General features: G+C 38.8%; 1 protein-coding gene across 17 annotated transcripts in view; it reads right to left on the reverse strand.

Annotated features, from left to right (window-relative positions):
• The window catches only part of SYNE2 (spectrin repeat containing nuclear envelope protein 2), a 326831-nt gene that overhangs the window by 238319 nt on the left and 67368 nt on the right, over positions 1-21144 (reverse strand). For 16 of the 17 annotated variants that reach the window (XR_015134181.1, XM_086320335.1, XM_086320332.1 and 13 more), the window contains 5 exons: positions 9640-9701; positions 8351-8446; positions 8167-8244; positions 7986-8078; positions 1548-1729 (listed from right to left, as the gene is read on the reverse strand). Coding sequence is in view for 16 of the 17 variants with exons in the window: in XM_086320332.1 (XP_086176458.1) it covers positions 1548-1729; positions 7986-8078; positions 8167-8244; positions 8351-8446; positions 9640-9701 (511 nt within the window). In the remaining variant the exon portion in view is untranslated. Of the gene's footprint in view, positions 1-1547; positions 1730-7985; positions 8079-8166; positions 8245-8350; positions 8447-9639; positions 9702-17649; positions 17854-21144 lie in introns of those variants that run through there. The other variant, XM_086320334.1, reaches the window with a different exon arrangement.

The following is a 21144-nucleotide window of genomic DNA, read 5'->3' on the forward strand; positions in this document are numbered from 1 at the left end:
CATATAAGGAAACTTGCAGAATGAAATTCACTGATAAAGAAAGTAGACCTCTGGTGGCCAGAGGCTGAAGGGAAGGTGGGGTTGGGAGGTGTTAAACAGTTACAGAGCTTTAGTTTCACAAGATGAAAAAAGTTCTGCAGACAGTTAGCAGTGATGGTTACACAACTGTGAATGTACTTAATGTCACTGAACTGTACCCTTAAAAATTGTTAAAGTGGTAAATTTTGCTATGTATATTTTATCACAATAAAAAACTATTCGAAAAAAAAATCATAGTTTGTATTATATTTAGAATAACATCGCTCACTCTGGCCCACAAGGCCTTACAAGCTTTGGCTCCTCCTGACCTCTCCCGTCTTTCTATCTCTCCTTTCTTACAATGCTGCAGTGTGGCCGGACCACACTGACTCCATTTTGTCAGCTTCAGCTTAGGCCTGCTAGTCCCATCCCCTCTTCTCTCTGCATGACCGGGCTTGGCCTGCTCACGAGGAATATGCCCAACCCAGGTAAGTTCCCCATCAACTTTTTCTCTTGCCTTCATCTGATATGGAAACTGGAAGAATGCCTTTTGCTGACACAGATGGTTAATGGTCAAGACCCCCAGGGACAGCAAAAAACCCCTGGTTCCTGTTGGTGCAGACATACCTCTCTCTTCGTAATTGATTCTGTTTTTTAGCTTTGGCCCCTTTAAATCCCCCTGTACCCCTTTTAGGGGCACGGAGTGCCTCTGGATCCCTGTCTGCCTGATCCTGCCTGTAAGTGACCCACAATAAACTTCATAATTGCACTTTATGGAGTTGCCCACTTCGTTCCTCAGTCTTAAAAGTTCCTTTTCAGTTCAGAGGCTATTTTTCAGCGTCTCCACCTTCCAACACATAGCAACACCAGCCTGATTCCTGTTTCTCGATAGCCCTTTTAATCCTTCTGCCTGGACACTCTCCCCAATCTTCATATACTTCAAGCCATCTCTTCAGGTCTCAGCTCAAAGGTCTCCTCAGAAAGGCACTCCATGATCACCTCAGATAAAGGAAATCCTCTTCCTACCCCTGACATTTTCAACCGTAAGTCCTTCCTAACTTTATTGCCAACTATACCATGAACACATATAAGGCTAAAATTAAGAGAATACACAGTCAACTAAAATAGTCTTGACTTTTAAAGAACTCCCAGCATGGTAAAACTTTTTAAAATCTAAATCCACCTTCCAGATGCATAAGGGAATTGTGCCTAACGAAAAGGATATTTGAAGACTACTTTATTTGTATACCATAACGGGCCACCTATACATGGGCATGGGAGTGAGATAAGTTACTCAGGTGATACCACCTTCTGGTCTTTAAAACCAAGAGTGGCTGAGCTCGCAGACATCTACATGTGAAAAATTCAATGCGAGAAGGAGAGAGTGAGCATTTTCTTCTTCTGACAGGGAAGTTTTCAGGTAGCTGTCACACCTATTTGGCCAGATTTTCAGACCTGGAGGTCAGTAAGGTTATGTTGGTGGGTACAGCTACCCTGTGTGTCTCCCCTGGTCACAGCAAGCTACTTACGAGGCACACTGCTCCTGAGCCCACTGGAGAAGAGCCTTCTTTGCAGACATCCGCCATCTTTCTTGGACTTTGGAGCATTTCTTGGCTGGAGGACTTGAGGTAGGAGAGGAGTCAACTGCACTCACACTGTCCAGGGAAGGCTGACTGTAATTGCCAGGAAGAGTCCGGGCAAGCTCCTCAATCTAAGGAAGACATAATCATTGTTAATGTGTACGGAATCATAAGTTAGCAGCACTGAGACAAAACCTTCAGCCAAAACAAGATCTAAAAAGTATCATTTAACGGTAACAGTTTACTTGTGGTAAAATGAGCACCGCACAAGTCCCTGAACAATGCCATTTGGCATCCGGGGCTACACTTTGGTTTTCTTTCAGTGGACTACTGAAGGCAGGCATCTATTCACCACCCCCACCATGCTTACAGAGCACTACACTGGTGCTCAACATATGTCAATCAAAACTCAACTGAGCTTAATTGAGCTAGTCAAGAAAATTTCTGGAGAGACTGGGTCAATTAAAATGCACCCTTGATTATAAACAATTAAAAAACAAATATACATACAGGAAAAAATAATCAAACACATGGAGATGTTAAGTTTCAAGAGAGAAAAAAATCCCTCTTACATATATTAAAAATAACCTCATTGATCATTTCAGAAATCTAATTGTATACAGCAAGAAGACAGTGTTTTCACTCGTAATGCAGGCAAAAGTTTTTAAAAGATAACAGTAATGAATATTCATATATTGCTGGAAACACATAAATTGATTCAGATTTCTTGGATGGCAATATGATAATACCTACAGAAAATGTTAAAAGACAAATCTAGAAACAGCTGTGTTATTGAAAGATGTACACTTTTTTCCAATAATTTCAGATTTCCCAAATAACCATTAATAGTAGGTGTGACCAACACAATGAACAAACCTGATCTGGTTTGCAAACCGCCTTGCACCTAAAATGGGACCCAGTACATGTGTATTTATATAAATATATTTATGTAAATATAGACTATTTACCAAAATTGACATGCTGAGCCATAAAGCAAGCCACAGAAATTTTGAAGGACTGAAATAATTCAGATTATATTTTCTGACCATACTGAAATTAAACTAGAACTTAATGAAGATATAAAAAATAAACTTCAAATATTTAGAAATTAAGTCATAGATTGTTATAGAACCCATCAGTCAAATGAGAAATCATAATGAAAAATTTAAAATCTTTTGAACAGAACAAAAATGAAAATATTATATTCTTGGATTAAAAGATGCATTATTTAAGAGATGTCAACTTTTTCCAAATGATTTTATACTTTAATCAATCCTCATTAAAATTCCAGTAGGTTGTGTGTGTAAATTAACAATAAGCTTACCCAATGGTATATCTCAATTACATCTCAATAAAAAAATATTATATGGAGATACAAAGAGCAGAGAAGCCAAGGTAATCTTGATAAACAAGTAGGATAGCACACTATCAGATATCAAGACTGACTGTACAGCTAAAGAAATTAATCTAGTATAGACTTGGTACAAGGATAAATAATGGGACAGAACAATCTGAAAATGGAGCCATACCTACATGACTACTTGATTTATGAAGGTGATACTATAGCGTAGTAGGAAAATGAAGGTCTCTTCAATTAATGTTGGACACGTGGACACGTGAAGCGGGAGAAAGGGGAGGGTTGGATGAACTGGGAGAGTAGCACTGACAATATATACACCACCACGTGTAAAACAGATAGCTGCAGAAAGCTGCTGTATAGTACAGGGAGCTCAGCTCGGTGCTCTGTGATGACCTAGAGGGCTGGGAGGGAGGGAGGCTCAAGAAGGAGGGGTATATGTATACTTATGACTGATTCATGATGTTGAACAGCAGAAACCAACACATGTAAAGCAATTTTCCTCCAATTGAAAAAAAAGAGAAAAGCACAGGAAGTGCAGACACTTGCTATCACAGCAAACAGAAGACAAAAAGTGTTCTGGAAATGAGAAAGTTATTCTGCACACAATTGATTTAAAGTTGCCTAGTAATTATACTAGATGTGTTTAGTATCTTTCAAGACCCTATGTAAAGGGACAGTTTTTCTTCCTTATATATCCTAATTATTGGGAAAATGTGATATTTCTTCATTCCCCTGCAAAAAGTATCAGTTTCTGTAAGTTAAGATTTTCAATGCTTATCAATGTCCTTGGTAATCCCTAACTCAAGTCAAGTTCTCAGTAAAGCAAGGGGAAAAAAAAAATTAGTGTTGGGTCAACTGGATAGCCATATGGAAAAAGTAAATCTTGATTGCTTTAACATAACATATTCACACAAATCAATTTATTCTTCTTTTTAACTCTGTATTGAAGTATATTTGATTTACAATGTTGTATTAGTTTCAGGTGTACAGACAAACCAATTCATTCCTGAAAGACTGCAGATCTAAACGTAACATGTGAAATAATTAAGCTTTTAGAGATATGCTGTCCAATATGATAGCCAGTAGCCACATGTGACTATTTAATTTTTAAATTTAATTTCTCAGACATATTAGCAACACTTTAAGAGTTCAATAGCCATAGGTTGCTAGTATCTATTATTCTGTACAGTACAAGTATAGAACATACCCCTTATTGCAGAAAGTTCTACTGGAAAGAACTATTCTAGAAAGTAAGAGAATATCTCCATGATATTGGCAATGGGAAAGAATTCTTTAAAAGACATAAAAAGTACTAGCCACCAGAAAAAAAAAGAAGCTGATAAATTTGAACTACATTAAAATTATGAATGTCTGTTAATTAAAGGATTGAAAAGGCAAGTCACAGAGTCAGAGAAGATATGTGCAATTTATATATATACCCAACAAAGGACTTAGATCCAGAATATATTTTAAAACTTCTATAAATCATTACACATAGCAGAATACCTAAAATAAATGTTTTTTTTAAATGTCAAGTATTAGTGAGAATGGTTCCAAATAGGAAAGGAGTACATCAAGGCTGTATATTGTCACCCTGCTTATTTAACTTATATGCAGAGTACATCATGAGAAACGCTGGGCTGGAAGAAACACAAGCTGGAATCAAGATTGCTGGGAGAAATATCAATAACCTCAGATATGCAGATGACACCACCCTTATGGCAGAAAGTGAAGAGGAACTAAAAAGCCTCTTGATGAAAGTGAGAGAGTAAAAAAGTTTGCTTAAAGCTCAACATTCAGAAAACTAAGATCATGGCATCTGGTCCCATCACTTCATGGGAAATAGATGGGGAAACAGTGGAAAGTGTCAGACTTTATTTTCTTGGGCTCCAAAATCACTGCAGATGGTGACTGCAGCCATGAAAGTAAAAGATGCTTACTCCTTGGAAGGAAAGTTATGACCAACCTAGACATCATATTGAAAAGCAGAGACATTACTTGGCCAACAAAGGTCCATCTAGTCAAGGCTATGGTTTTTCCTGTGGTCATGTATGGATGTGAGACTTGGACTGTGAAGAAGGCTGAGCGCCGAAGAATTGATGCTTTTGAACTGTGGTGTTGGAGAAGACTCTTGAGAGTCCCTTGGGCTGCAAGGAGATCCAACCAGTCCATCCTAAAGGAGATCAGTCCTGGGTGTTCATTGGAAGAACTGATGCTGAAGCTGAAACTCCAGTACTTTGGCCATCTCATGCGAAGAGTTGACTCATTGGAAAAGACTCTGATGCTGGGAGGGATTGGGGGCAGGAGGAGAAGGGGATGACAGAGGATGAGTAGCTGGATGGCACCACCGACTCAATGGACATGAGTTTGGGTGAACTCTGGGAGTTGGTGATGGACAGGGAGGCCTGGCATGCTGCGATTCATAGGGTTGCAAAGAGCTGGACATGACTGAGAGACTGAACTGAACTGAAATGATTAGTGAGAATTGGCGCAAAGAATTCTCAAACTATGATAATAGTGCAAATCAGAAAAAGTTCAAAAAACTGTTGGGCAGTGATCTACTGAAGCTAAAGATCATAAGCCCTACAGCTTAGCAGTTAACAGTCCTAGATAAATATGCAACAGAAATGAGGCCACCAAAGGCACCAAATGGCATATACAAGAACGTTCTTAGCAGCTTTATTTGTAACAGCTTAAAACTAGCAACAAAAGAAATGTGCGTCAACAGCAGAATGGTAAATAGGTTCTAGAATATTCACGCACTGATATATTCATACACAGCAATGAAAAGGAAAGACATTAAGAGGATGAATCTCACAGATATGATGTTAAAGAAAATGAATCAGATACAGAAGAGTATTATATAGTGTATGCAAAAGAATTCAGTTATAATTCCCTTTATATTGTGTTTAAAATGGTAAACTAACCAGTGATAAAGATCAAAGTAGTGGTTATCTAAAGGGAAGGAGAGCAGAGACTGGGAGAAGGACCTGGGGCTCTGACATGCTGGCCATGTTCTATCTTTCTATCTTCAGTTACATGGTGGTTACATGGATGTGTTTAATTTATGAAAATTCATCAAGCTCTACACTTAAGATTTGTGCCTTTTTCTCTGTGTGTGTTATACTCTTACCAAAATTTCATTTACAATATTAAAACAAAAGTTTAAAAAGCTTGTATTTTGCAAACTTAATGGACCAAGAATGCTGTTTTGAGGAATTTGGCCCATAGGAATGATTAAGATTATATAAAAAAGTTTTATCTTAAGGATAAATTTTTTGGAATTGCTTACAGTCACAAAAAACTGTGAACATTTTGAGAGTCCATTAATGAAATATATGCTTTACTATAGAACACCATGCTTCCATTATAATATATATAAACCCAGAAAGATGATAATTAGGATAACTTGAAAACAATATGGACAGCACAATCCTATTTTGTTTAAGACAGACATGCACGAATATATATATTAATTCCTGCTATATTATGTCATGAAGACTGTACATCAAATTAATTGAAGTGGTTATCTGTGAGTGGTGAAATTCTAGATGACTTTCTTTTTATTATCTATGTTGAAATTTTAATTTATATTTCAAATACCCTGAAAAGTATGGAAAAATATTTAACATGCCTATGAATTATTAAATTTTAACATTTTACCACATTTAGTTCATAATTTTTAAAGAAACAAAACACAGTTTGAGCCTCTGTCTTTGTGCATTCAATTCCATTTCCTTCCCTTCCCAGAGGAAAAATCTCCAAATCCTAAATTTAGTTTTCATCATCCTCATGCATATTATTCTACTGTAACTACAAATATAGGTAATCAGAAATGATACAAAGTCTCCCTTTGCAAATGATACAAAGTCTATTTTGTACCAACTATAGGTATACTACTGCTAAGTCACTTCAGTCGTGTCCGACTCTGCGACCCCATAGACGGCAGCCCACCAGGCTCCCCCGTCCCTGGGATTCTCCAGGCAAGAACACTGGAGTGGGTTGCCATTTCCTTCTCCAATGCATGAAAGTAAAAAGTGAAAGTGAAGTCGCTCAGTCGTGTCTGACTCTTAGCGACCCCATGGACTGCAGCTTACTAGGCTCCTTCATCCATGGGATTTTCCAGGCAAGAGTACTGGAGTGGGTGCCACTGCCTTCTCCTATAGGTATACAGAAATGATACAAAGTCTCATTTTGTTTGAAATTTTATATAAATTAGTTATGTTACTTTCTATTTTTCCTAAAATAAGCACTTGCTTTCCATATAATTTAAAAAAATTTTTTTATTATTATTTTTTTTTACTTTACAATATTGTATTGGTTTTGCCATACATCAACATGCATCCGCCACGGGTGTATGGATATAAATTCCCCATATAATTTTTAAAGTTATTTTTAAAGTAATTATGGAGATAACCTACATGTAAACTTTTTAAGTAGCTCCAGAAAACATGCACTAATTCAAAATTCCAGGCCTGAAAGTATGTATTTATCAATCCTAAGTGTCATAAAGTCAGGACTCTAATCATCTTATCTGCTATTATTTTCTTAGTGTCCTAGCACAAAAGCAAGCACATAGTAGGTGCTCAAAAATACTCATGGAATGAAAGAAAAGTTATGAGTCAGTCTTGGGACAGAATAAGACATTGCAGGACTATTAGAACAGACAAGGGACCTCAAAAATGGGGAGATTTTTACCAAGTTTAGTGGGTTAGTTTTCCAGAATTTACTCCAAAAGCTTCCTATTCTCTCTTCTGCCAGAGTAAACAAAAATTTACCACGGCAAGTCCTATTCAGGCTGGGGCTGATACATATATGCTATTTCAGTATATCATGATAATTTAGCATTCAATTTTCAATTGAAGAGTAACGTAAGTGACAAAAGGTCAGCTATATGGTTTTCACCTGAAAAGACTTCCAAAGGGGCCCATTTCTAAAGAAGCTCCAGCGTCGTCACACTTTTGCGCTACACTTATTTTATACCATGGTAATTAGAAGAGGAACACTTTTCATATCAAACTACTCACATGAAAGTGCAGTATAATTGTCCAAATGAGGCCAAGAACAATGGATGGGTTTCCATCTATGATATCAGTAACATGAATATTTATTAGCTTGATCTGGAAAAGAAAAATGCAGGTTAGAAAAGAGAAAATATTTCACAGCATTAATCTCCCCAACTAATTTTCATGTGAATTTCATACTCACTGATTGGTTTTGTAGGAATGTCAGAGCATTTTCTATATTGATTCTACACTGGAATGTATTAGATCCTTTATCTCGAGGCTGAGATTCAAGCAAAATATATTACTCAGAAATGTGATTTTTTTTTAATCCACAAAATTTCTTAATGTCGTTTTAAAAGCTTGCCGACTTAATTTTAAAAACTTACCAACTGCTGTCCTGAGAGTACTTCCAGCAGGTCCAGGAGGACATGCCCCTTTTTAATGTCTGTGAACAGGTCTGTTACAACTGAGGGAGGGGTGTGCTACCAAAGGTCACGAGAAAAGTAATCGTTAACAGTTTGGAACAACAACATGGTAACATTAAGAATCTCATAAATGTGCTTTAGGATCTCTGCAAAAGCTAAGATTCGGTAGCGATTTTCTTCTTAATTAACAGGATGATAGAAAACACACAAAGTTCCACATCCAAACATGTTAAGGAAAGAAGTGAACTTAACTCACAGTAGATTTCCAATAATACAACACCCTTTCAGCTTTCACTGACAGCTTAAAACCTGCGCGGAGAAGTGGCATTCAAGATAGTCAGAATCAGCCAATAGTGACCCATCTGGAGAGGAGATTACATTTCTGAAATAACCTGTTTATGAATTGATTCTTTTTAGAACTACAAGCATTGGGCTAGGATGGGTGGCCTGTGAGAGAGGCTCATTCATTTTTGTATCTAGGTTACCCAGGCACTTGGCATCACTGAGAGCCAGGGTGACACAGAGATTAAGATCAAGGTCTCGGGTCCAGACTGCCTGGGTTTGCATCCCAGTGTGATCACTCATGGCTTCCCTGGTGGCTCAGATGGTAAAGAATCTGCCTGCAATGTGAGAAACCCAGATTCGATCCCTGGGTCGGGAAGATACCCTGGAGTAGGAAATGGCAACCCACTCCGGTAGGCTTGCCTGGAGACTTCCATGGACAGAGGAGCCTGGTGGGCTTCATGAGCCCATGCATGGGGTTGCATGAGCAGCTAACACCACACTACTACATTATCACTTGTAAGCTGTGGGACCTTCGAGAAGTCACACAACTTCTCTGTGCCTTACATTCCTTGTTTTTTAAATAGAAACAATACTATCTATATCATGGGATGTTGCAAATTCAATGAAATGTAATGAGTAGTCAGTACATTTAAAGAACTTAACAGTGTCTAACATAACAGTCAATATATAGGACTTCCATTATAATTACATTTGATAAAACAGATGTTGCTGCTTTAAATATTTTATAGCACTCTCTCCCACATCCTTAACAGAAGTGCCCAAGTGCCCCCTTTTAGTGTTGGGAAAGAATAACAAATATATCAAAACAGAATACCAAAGATCAAGGTGACATTCAACACATATTTTCAATCTGTCACCATTGCCATTTTGGAGGCCAAAACAGGAGAGAACAGGAGGAATCACTTAAATATATTTTTAGCTTGATTTGCTCTGTTTTTCCTCACCTTTGCCAACTGTGAGTTTATCCAGCAGGTGAAGGTTTTCTTCTGAGTGTCTTCCTGTTCCGCTGTTTAAAAAGGACACTGGCAGTTAGAAAATGAGAAGCCTCAGAAGCCATTTGAACAAATCAGAGCATTAAAGGTCTGTCACTTTGGGAATGTACGTGTGTCTCACAATCTTATAAACTTTCTTGGAATTTAGTCTAAATTTCAGATGTTTGTCCAAGAAATGTTTTGGAAATAACATGTTGATATGAGATTTTTTTCAAACCCACAGATTAACTGCAAGAGACAATGGTTTTTTAATACTTTTTACTGACAAAAGAATTAAGCCCCTACATAACCTTGACAGGGCTGTACAAAGACCTGTAAAGAAGAAAAAAAAAAAGTTGATAATCCTAAAGGACTTGCAGTCTAAGCCAACAACACTTGGAATGTCAGATAAACCCAGAACACCTGAAAACATCCTAAAGGCTCATAAAGTCGTGGCAGTTTAGTTTTGACATTTATCATGAAGAATATATTGCCACTGAATTCACCATAAATGAGCTGCAATTAGAGTCAGAGACCTGAGTTCAAATCCTGCCTCTGTTACTGAGTAGCTGTGGGACATGGAGCAGGTTCCTCGTGGGCAGTACACACTGCGAGAGACTGTTAGTGATTCACTCGAAGTGAACGGACCTTGGCAACGAGGAAACACAGAGCAAGTGCCAGCTCTCATTCTGACTAACCGGGAAGAGGGTCCCAGGAAAGATCTGAACACTCGAGGTGGGTCTTCTCTTCCTTCCCGGGGCAAGAGAGAGCCCTACACTGACACCATGCTTCCCCTACACTCTGACTTCCTCCTATATCACAAGCTGCCATTGCTCTTTCTCTCACACTTCATATCCAAAGCCTCAGGAAATCCTCTTAGGTCCACCTTCAAAATACATCCAGAATACGACCACTTCTCCCCACCTTCACTATAACGATCCTGGTCCATGTTAACTCAGATCAGGAAACCACTCTGCTCCAAACTGTGCAAGGGCTCCTCACTTCACTCCTTAAAATGGCTACAAGCCCCACACCACCTGCCCTCTGCCCTCACCCCACCATCTTCCTTATGCTCATTCCACTCCAGCCATTCTGGCCTATCTGGTTTTTTGTTTATTTGTTTGTTTTTTCAAATTTCTCCAGACACATTCCCACCTGAGGGCTTTTGCACTGCTCTCTTTTCTTCCAGGAATACTCTTACTACAGCTATCCCCACAAGCTAACTCCCTCATCTCCTTCAAATCTTGGTTTAAGTGGCACTCACCTGTAAAGGTCTATTCTGACCATCCTAGTTTAAACTGTAACAACCCTTCTTCTGCCTGTGGTCCGGCTTGATTTTTTTTTTTCTACAGTACTTACCACCTTTAACATCCTATGTAAGCTACATATGTAGTATTGTTGTTCAGTCGCTCAGTTGTGACCCACTCTTTGTGAACCCATGGACTGCAGCATGCCAGGCTTCCCTGTCCTTCCACCATCTCTTGGAGTTTGCTCAAACTCATGGCCATTGAATCGATGACACCATTTATCCATCTCATCCTCTACCACCCGCTTCTCCTCCTGCCCTTAATCCTTCCCAGCATCAAGGTCTTTCCCAACGAGTCGGCTCTTCGTATCAGGTGGCCAAAGTACTGGAGCTTCAGCTTCAGCATCGGTCCTTCCAATGACTATTCAGGGTTGATTCCATTTAGGACTGACTGGTTTGATCTCCTTGCTGTCAAAGGGACTCTCAAGAGTCTGTTCCAGCACCACAGTTCATCGGTTCTTCAGTGCTCAGCCTTCTTTATGTTCTAACTATCACCATGTGTACATGACTACTGGAAAAACCATAGCTTTGACTATACAGACCTTTGTCAGTAAAGTGATGTCTCTGCTTTTTAATACGCTAAGTTTGTCATAGCTTTTCTTCTAAGAAGCAACAGTCTTTTAATTTCATGACTGAAGTCACCATCTGCAGTGATTTTGGAGCCCAAGAAAATAAAGTCCGTCACTGTTGTCTTTTCTTCCCCCATCTATTTGCCATGAGTTGATGGGAACAGATGCCATAATCTTTGTTTTTTGAATGTTGAGTTTTAAGAAAGCTTTTTCACTCTCCTCTTTCACCCTCATCAAGAGGCTCTTTAGTTCCTCTTCACTTTCTGCCATAAGGGTGGTGTCATCTGCATATCTGAGGTTATTTGATATTTCTCCCAGCAATCTTGATTCCAGCTTGTGCTTCATCCAGTCCAGCATTTCACGAGATGTACTCTGCATATAAGTTAAATAAGCAGGGTGACAATATACAACCTTGACATGTTCCTTTTCTGATTTTGAAACAGTCTGTTGTTCCATGTCTGGTTCTAACTGCTGCTTCTTGATTTGCGTACAGGTTTCTCAGGAGGCGGGTAAGGTGGTCTGGTATTCCCATCTCTTTCAGAATATTCCACAGTTTGTTGTGATCCACATAGTCAAAGGCTTTAGCGTAGTCAATGAAGCAGAAGTAGATGTTTTTTGGAATTCCTTTGATTTTTCGATGATCTAACGGATGTTGGCAATTTGATCTCTGGTTCCTCTACTGTTTCTAAATCCAGCTTGAACATCTGGAAGTTTTTGGTTCACATACTTTTGAAGCCTGACTTAAAGGATGTTGAGCATGACCTTGCCAGCATGTGAAATGAGTGCAATTGCGCGGTAGTTTGAGCATTCTTTGGCATTGCCGTTCTTTGGGATTGGAATGAAAACTAAACTTTTCCAGTCCTGTGGCCACTGCTGAGTTTTCCAAATTTGCTGACATATTGAGTGCAGCACTTTCACAGCATCATCTTTTAGGATTTGAAATAGCTCAGCTGGAATTCCATCATCTCCACTAGCTTTGTTTGTAGTAATGCTTCCTAAGGCCCATTTGACTTCACACTCCAGGATTTCTGGCTCTAAGTGAGTGATCACACCATCATGGTTATCCAGGTCATTAAGACCTTTTTTGTACAGTTATTCTGCATATTTTTGCCACCGCTTCTTAATATCTTCTGCTTCTGTTAGGTCCTTACCGTTTCTGTCCTTTATTGTGCCCATCTTTGCAATAAATGCAAATAAATAAAATGTTCCCTTGGTGTCTCTAATTTTCTTGAAGAGATCTCTAATCTTTTCCATTCTATTGTTTTCCTCTATTTCTTTGCATTGTTCATTTAAGAAGGCTTTCTTATCTCTCTTTGCTCTTCTTTGGAACTCTGCATTCTGAGGGGTATATGTTTCCTTGTCTCCTTTGCCTTTCACTTCTTTTCTCAGCTAGGCCTTCTCAGACAACCCATTTTGCCTTGCTGCCTATCTTTTTCTTGGGGATGGTTTTGATCACCACTTCCTGTACAATGTTACAAACCTCTGTCCACAGTTTTTCAGGCACTCTGTATATCATATATGTTGTAGGTTTATCATTTAATGTCTTGCTCTCCTCACAATAGAATTTAAGCAGCACATAAGCAAGATGTTTCATCTGTGAAACATTCCAGGGCCTGGAAGAGTCTGGCCAGATTCTAAATAAATATTTGCTAAAAGAGTAGGAATAACAATAATTTTACTAATTATTATTGTTATATTTTATTTACTCTATACTGAGAAGGTCAAATCTACCTTTATGTGTTTGCATTCCTTCTTTGAAAAGCTGTCTGTTCTATCTTCTAAAACACTGTTTTCCTTTGACTCTTCCCATTCACCCCTATTAATCTCTAACACGGTTAAATTGAAATGGTTGACATGACACCTAGTTTGAGTTCTTAAAAATGTTTTAATCTGATGAGAGCTCAGGGTGAGAAAATGAAGAGAACCTGAGTAAATGGAATTTTAGGGTCTTTATAATTATAACTAGAGATTAAAGATGCACTGAACCTTGGTGGATTTCCTCAACTTTTTAAATCCATTTCATTTTTTCTGTATTACCAGCTGAAATTAGTTGTAGCTCATTTACACCTTAAAGGGTGCTCAATAATCGAGCACCCAATCTATAATCTACACAAACAAATATAAAATAACCAAAAATTTTACGTAATTTGATTAACATCTAATAAAAACAAGGAGAAAAACAGTAAGATGAGCAGTCAGTACAAATCCCCACCCGGAACTCTACTGTTAGCAATTGAAATCTTCATGAAAAGCTTTAAAAAGGAAATTTCATGGCTTTTAATGAATGCGTTGTCCAAATCCAGGATACTTGGTCATCCTGGAAATCAGAAACCTTCAAATGCAACAAGGACCCTTTGCTAACAGCAAACAAAGATGTCCCAGGTGTCATTAAACACCTTTATAACCACTTGATTGAATGCTTTGTCCTTGCCATGTCACTTATCCCTTGACACTCTTTCCCACACTTCCATACTGTCTTACCCTTGAAAAGTGCTGTTAATTCAACAGGAATCAGAGCCAAATAGCTCACCCTATGGCAGGATAAGTAACCTTTTGTTCTTTTCAAAGGTTGACCCATTGGGGAAAAAATAATTGAGATCTACATGCTTTAAAGCAACTTGATTTGAGTGGGTGAGATTTTATTAATGTTGGGTTTTATTTTTTAAACTTTCAGAGTAACTTTCTAACAAAATAATAAAACTTTTCACAGAATGGCATGAAGAGAATAGGACCTTTTATTTTTTTATTCTATTTCTTTAATTTTTTTAAATTTAATTTAATTTTATATTGGAGTACAGTTGTGTTAGTTTCAGGGGTACAGCAAAATCATTTATATATATATACACACACACACACACACACCTGTTATTTTTCATATTCTTTTACCATATAGGTTATTAAAGAGTATTGAGTAGAGTTTCCTGTGCTATACAGTCTTTGTTGATTATCTATTTTATATATAATAGTATGTACATGTTAATCTCAACTTCCTAATTTATTCCTCCTCCCCACTTTTCCCCTTTGGTAACCATAAGTTTGTTTTCTAAGTCTGTGAGTCTATTTCTGTTTTGTAAATAAGTTCATATGTGTCATTTTTAGATTCCACATTTAAGTGATATCATAAGATAGTTGTCTTTCTTTGTCTGACTTACTTCACTTAGCATGATAATCTCTAGGGTCATTCATGCTGCTGCAAATGGCATTACTTCATTCTTTTTTATGGCTAAATAGTGAGAATAGGACTTTTTAATCAGCAGACATTAGGGATGGAAAAAAACCAAAGCAGAAAGAGAATAATAAAATCTACCATAATGATGAGTTTTTAAAAATACCAAGGAGTAGAGAGAGTGAGAAATTCTGTCTCCTAATTTTTTTAAGGCAAATAAGAAATATGTATAAGGCAGGAAAATGTAGTCAGTGAATTTTATTCAGGCCCATATTAGGTGTCCTTGATTATCATTCTTGGAAAAAATCTGGCTGAGTTTGAGAAAGGAGGCATAGAAGGAAAAGATTTTCTCTAGGTGTCATTACCATAAAAATAACATTTAATCCCTGAGTTTGTTCTTATTCAATCTGCCTTTTGTGAGCTAGCAACTCATATCTTTAGCTGGAGGGGAACTTAAATGAAAACAAATTGAGTTAAGCTCAATTAAAGAGGGTGGATTATAAATTCATTACTAAGCTCATTATAAAACTACCATGGCCACTGGGTCTCAGCAAGGTCCAGTTTCACAAAAGTTCATCTAAAATGTTGACTCCAGCAGTCCTTCCCATTATTAAAAGTCACCCAGGCATAAGAATCTCTAATTTACATTTTCACTAAAATACAGAGGAACGCATTACTACAATGTGGCTTCTCCAAGAATGTTCTCTACTGCATGAGATCACCAAGGAAGCTTTGTAATCTCCTTCTATCCAGGAATTTCCCTTTCTACTGGTGGATTACTGATTACAGGTTTACTGCACATGGCCCCAGATTTATTACTTGGATCTTTCATTCTCCTCATTAAAATCTTTTGATCATTCCCTAATTCCTTAATGAATTCTTAGTCTAACATTCTAGGTCACTCATAATCTGACTCTGATCAACTTTTTCCTGACTCATCTCCCATAACTTCTCCACTCATATCCTACTGCCCTAGCCAAACCAGAGTATCTACAGTCCCCCAATTGAGTTGCACTGTTTTCTGCATCAATATGCTATGTACCCTCTGGATTGGACAATTCTTCCATATCCCTCTGGACCCACAGAAACCCCAGCACCCAGCACATGGTGGGTGTTAGATCGACATTTGTTAAAATAAGACATATCCTGTTCAATGTTCCCTTTGCAAAACAGAAATAGTCTCTTCTGGCTCCGGCTTACCACAACACTTGTTGGATCTTTTTTTTTTTAATCTTTACCATTAGAAAGTATATAATCATCATAAAACATTTTTTTCAAACAGTAATAGAATTCAAAGTTATTCTTAACTTCCCCAAACACCCACTTTCCTTGCCCTGAGACAACATTAATTAACAATCTCCTGTACATCCCTTCTAGATTAGGCAGGCAAAGAAAAGAAATTCTAAAGGGCAAGGATTGTTTGGATTGGTCACTGGGTCTCCAGCTCCAAGGAGTAAAAGACAGTCAAAACTTGTCGACTGAATGAATGAATCTATATGTAAATTAATTACTATACATGATATTTTTAAAGTTGATAATTCAAAATAAACATGATTTAGGTACACTATTTAAATCAGAAAAGCAGCTGTTGAACCATAAGAAAATTTTTAAAAGATCATAAACCTTCCACATCAACAGGAAGGAAGAAAATTATATCTGGCTAGTAAAAAGAACAGAGTAGATATATATGTGCCCGTGTGTGTGTGTGTATTTTCTTAAGTGAAAGAGAGCAAGTTATAAAGTAACGGGTTTATAATGATCCCATCTGTATTTTTATGACAGGATAGTTTTGTTTTGTTTTGTTTCAGTCTTACGGTCATTACCGCTTGCTGCTCACATACTGCAGTCATGCACTGCACGTGGCTTCTCTCCTACTCAGTGTACAAACCTTAAAACTAAACTTTTATCCTTTTGTGCTTTTGCTTCCTCTTAACCCAGTGCCATGTAGAGAAGAGATACTCAATAAATTTAGCTGACTGAAAGATTTAGTAAAGATGAAAAGACTGAGGCTCAAACTGAACTTGTCGTTGCCTGGAGAAGAATTTATTGGCAACTGTTACTAGGCCTAGGTCTTATCCTAATCCTTGTTTTAAAAACCCCTGGGCAACTTTAGACACAGCTGGGGAGGGAAAGAGGGGGACACATGGAGAAAGTAGCATCAACATATATACACGATCATGTGTAAAACCGATAGCTGGTGAGAAGTTGCTGTATAACACGGGGAGACCAGTCTGGCACTCTGGGATGACCTAGGGGGTGGGATGGGGGAGAGGGGAGTATATATTTTATACATATAAAAATAATGTATAATTATGGTTGAGTCACGTTGCTGTGAGCAGGAACCAACACAACACTGTAAAAATTAAAAAACAACATAAACTCAAAAAAATAAAGTGAATAAATAAAAACCCCTGGGCAATTTCTTTCTCCTGCTAAGAAAATGTCTTGAACAAAAGACCATGTACTAATGAGACCCTGTTTCTCTCCCCTGAAACAATCCTGCCAACTCCCTTGTTAGTTGGGACAGCCACAGTAAGGATAAATAAATTCAGTAAGACAATAATACAACACATTTTAGCCACGTGTTCCAACAGCCATCCCAAAGAATCTTACCCAAGCTGTTATCCGAGAGAAAGGGAACTAAAAACAATAAGGCCACCTCTTCTATTGTTTCTCAAGGAGATGATAACAAATAGAAATAAATGAAGAAACAAATTAAGAGAAAGAAAACACACAGGCATGCACAATCAAAACAAGAAAAGCCTAAAATATCTTAGGAATAAACAGGAAAAGGCCTGTGACTGAGCTACCAAAGGGGAGACTGTTAACCAATAGAGAAAGCAAGGCGACAACTTACAACACATTTTCTTGCAACGAACCATACGCCAAACAAAGAAGCAAGAAAGAAAAATAAACAGTACCAAGACTGAGGCCTTACTTACTGAATCAGAAGAGTGAGTTTAGAAGCTAAGTCTTTGCTAACATATCTTGTAAGCACAGTATGCAAACATGTCTCTACTTCAAAATTCTTTTCATTCAAGTACTTCCTCCCTGGAGAACCTACATTGTCGCTACGGAAAAGGAAAAAACAAGAAACAGCAATGGACTGTCAAACCAGCATTCCAGGACTGAAACCACACTCTACCTCCCTACTTCTCGCCAAACTTGCTCTCATCTGTGTTTTCGTCTCCTGGGTTTGACGCCACCATCTTTCATCAGCCCCAGGTACAGCCTATTGCCAAATCCTGCCAACTTTGCTCCACGTGGCTCTGGCAGATGCACTTCCCTCTCTACATCTGATGGCCCTCCTGCCTCATCTACCATCAGCTCTGCTGCAGACTGCAGCCATGGCCAATCAAGTCGGCTCTGCTCCCTTCAATCTATTCTCCACTTCAACTAGTAAATCTGCCCACATTACCTTTTCCACCTTCGGATGGTTTCTCTCTGCTCTGAGGATCAAAAGCAGAACAGCCTATGAAGCCCTGCGTGGTTCACCCACAGCATCTCTCCAGCCTCAGCACATATTAACACTACCCTTTCCTGGTGCCCAGCGCTCCAGACACTCCATCTTCCTCCAGGACCTCTAGAAGTTATGTTCCTGCTGCCACACCTGTTTGTACCACACTTCCCCTTCATGTACTTAACTTCTAATTACACACAGGGCTCAGCTCAATAGTTGCATCCCAAAGGAAACCTAAGCCGATTTGTCTTCCTCTACTACTTAAGCACTTGCTTCAACTTATAATCACTGACAAGGTTAAGAGCATGGACTCTAGAGGCAGACTACCTGAGTTTGATCCATGTTTGCTGCACATACAAGCTGTGAGCCTCAGTCTTCTCACCTGTAAAATGGGGACAGCAGTGCCTACCTCAGAGTTGTTAAGAGGATTAAACACTTGTGATGTAGATCAGAGATCAACAACTGATAACCCCAAAGGCCAAATGTAGCCTATCGCCTATTTTTGTAAATAAAGTTATTTTGGAACACAGATACATTCATTTACAAATTGTCTGTAAAATGTACATATTGTCTGTTCATGCTAAAATGGCAAGTTGCATAGTTGTGGCAGAGACCATACGGACCTCCAAGTTAAAATATTTACTACTTTGTTCTTTACAAAAAAAGGCTACCAATCCTTGGCCCAGACTATGCTCGAGCTATACAAATGAATATTAGCTACAACATGGATGAGTGTTGAAATCATTATGCTAACCGAAAGAAGCCATCACGAAATACCACACAGTATATGATTCCATTTGTATGAAACATCCAGAACAGGACAATCTATAGACACAGAAAGTAGACCAGTGTTTGTTCAGGGCTGATACAAGGAGGAGGAGAAGGTTTTGGAATAATATTGAAAGGGTATGGGGTTTCTTTGGGGGTGGGGGGATGATAAAAACATTCTAAAATTAAGTGTGATGGTTGCACAACTTTGTGAGTATAGTAAAAATGACTGAATTGCACTATAAGTGGGTGAGCTGCATGGTATGTGAATCACATCTTGAATTATATCTCCATAACGCTGTTACCCCCAAAACAGCGGCTAAGACCTGTGAACTTCTTTGATTACTATCTGCTTCCTCGTTAGCCTGTGAGCCCCAGGAGAGCACAGGCCAACCCTGATTCTGCTCCTCATCTTGCGTGCAGTACGTACCCCTGTGCATTTCATGTTGTTCGGATTCAAAAAGTATTTGTTGGTTATCTGGCTGGAAGGTGCGAGTGGGGCTTTGCTGCTATTTTTCCCCAGTCAATCCAGAGATTTAAGATCTTAGTTGGCTGGGAAACGCTGTGACACACAGCAAGGAATTTCTGCTCTGGGCCTTAGCATGTAGGATCCAGCCAGGTCGTGTAGCCACATGAGGCAACCGCGCCCTCATGCAAACACCTGAGACCTTCACACCGAGGCTTTTGTTTCCAGCCACTTGGAACACAGCTCCTGGCTCTCTGCAAAAACAAACTTTGCACTTCCAGCACATGAAAATGAGCCCGCAATGCAAATAACATGCCTAGGATCTGGGGTGCTTTTTGTTTCTCTTCTTTCTTACCCTCTTCTGACTCACCTGGGTTGCTCAATAAAAAATATCTGTGGAATGAATAAATCAAAGAGATGACCACATTTCTTTTAACACATATTTCTCACTCCCTACTACTTTTTAACAACCACATTAATACTGTGAGCACTTTTCTTCTGAAAATCACCTTCCTCTGAAGGTGTGAGCCTGAACACCTTCCATTTGAGCCAGCAGTCCAAACACCTCTGACTTCTGAGTTCAAAAGAGCCAGACTGAGCTAAAGGGATGGTGCTGTGGTTACAAATCTAGGATTCTTACACTTTTGAGCGCCAGCTAATCAACTGGAGGTCAAAGGTTAAGTGCAGGGTTCTATGCCCCAATTCCCAGAGATTCTGACTGAGGGGGATCACACAGCTCACTCTGAGAAACCTCTCGCTAAAGTAATTAGATGGGTTTATACGTGTGATTTATTCTTGAAAAAATACAAGGGAACAGGAAGGACCTAGCAAAATAGTAATGAAATAATAAACTCTGAGATGTTAACATAATGAATTAATAACTCAAATATAAATCTATTCTAATTTATGGAGATCCTAAGACACACTTCAAGGGACTCAGAAGGCATGCCATGTCCAGGAATAAGTAGGACTCAAGGGTAAGGAACAATGAGACTATTTCCTTAAACTTTCCGGGAATGGTAACCCACTCCAGTATTCTTCCCTGCATGGTTAGAGGAGCCTGGCAGGCTACAGTCCATGGGATCCCAGAGATCGGACATGACTGAGCAAATAACATTTCATTTTCATTTCTAGTCAAGTGCTCAGGCAGGCATTCTGTAAATGAGTAAACTGTAGATACAAAAGATGAAGGATTTGTAGCCACTCATGCAATAAGCATTTATTGAAAATCTACTATGTCCTGGATACTGTGCTCTAGATGTCACACCTGGCTGAGAGAGAAATTCAAATCCAGATGCGTCTGATACCAAAATCCATGTTCTTTTCATTATAATTAAAAATCATCTGAAATGCCAGATCTATGTCTCCTCCAGCTACCACCCTATTTCTCTCCTCCCCTTCAAACCCGAACTTCTTGAAAGAATTGTCTACCCTGGCTGTCTTCACTTCCTCACCTACCACACACTTCTCAACCCACAAAAATCTGGCGTCTACCCCTGCCTCTCCACTTAATTCTCAGCTGGGCCACTTATAATATGCCCACTGCTAACCTCATGGATACTTGTCAGTATTTTTTGGACTTCTGAAACTTTATTTACTACCCTCTCCTTCTTGAAATATTCTCTTAGGATTCCATGATACCACACTCAGCTGGTTTTCTACTTGTCTGGACACCCCTTCCAAGCCCTACTATGGGTTTGTTTGGCTTCTTTATCTCTGGAATGTTCTGGCTAGGCCCTTCTT

Source organism: Bos grunniens, chromosome 10 (assembly GCF_055505025.1).
Source record: "Bos grunniens cultivar Pamir isolate PY7600 chromosome 10, Bosgru_T2T1.0, whole genome shotgun sequence".
Taxonomy (NCBI): Eukaryota; Metazoa; Chordata; class Mammalia; order Artiodactyla; family Bovidae; genus Bos; species Bos grunniens.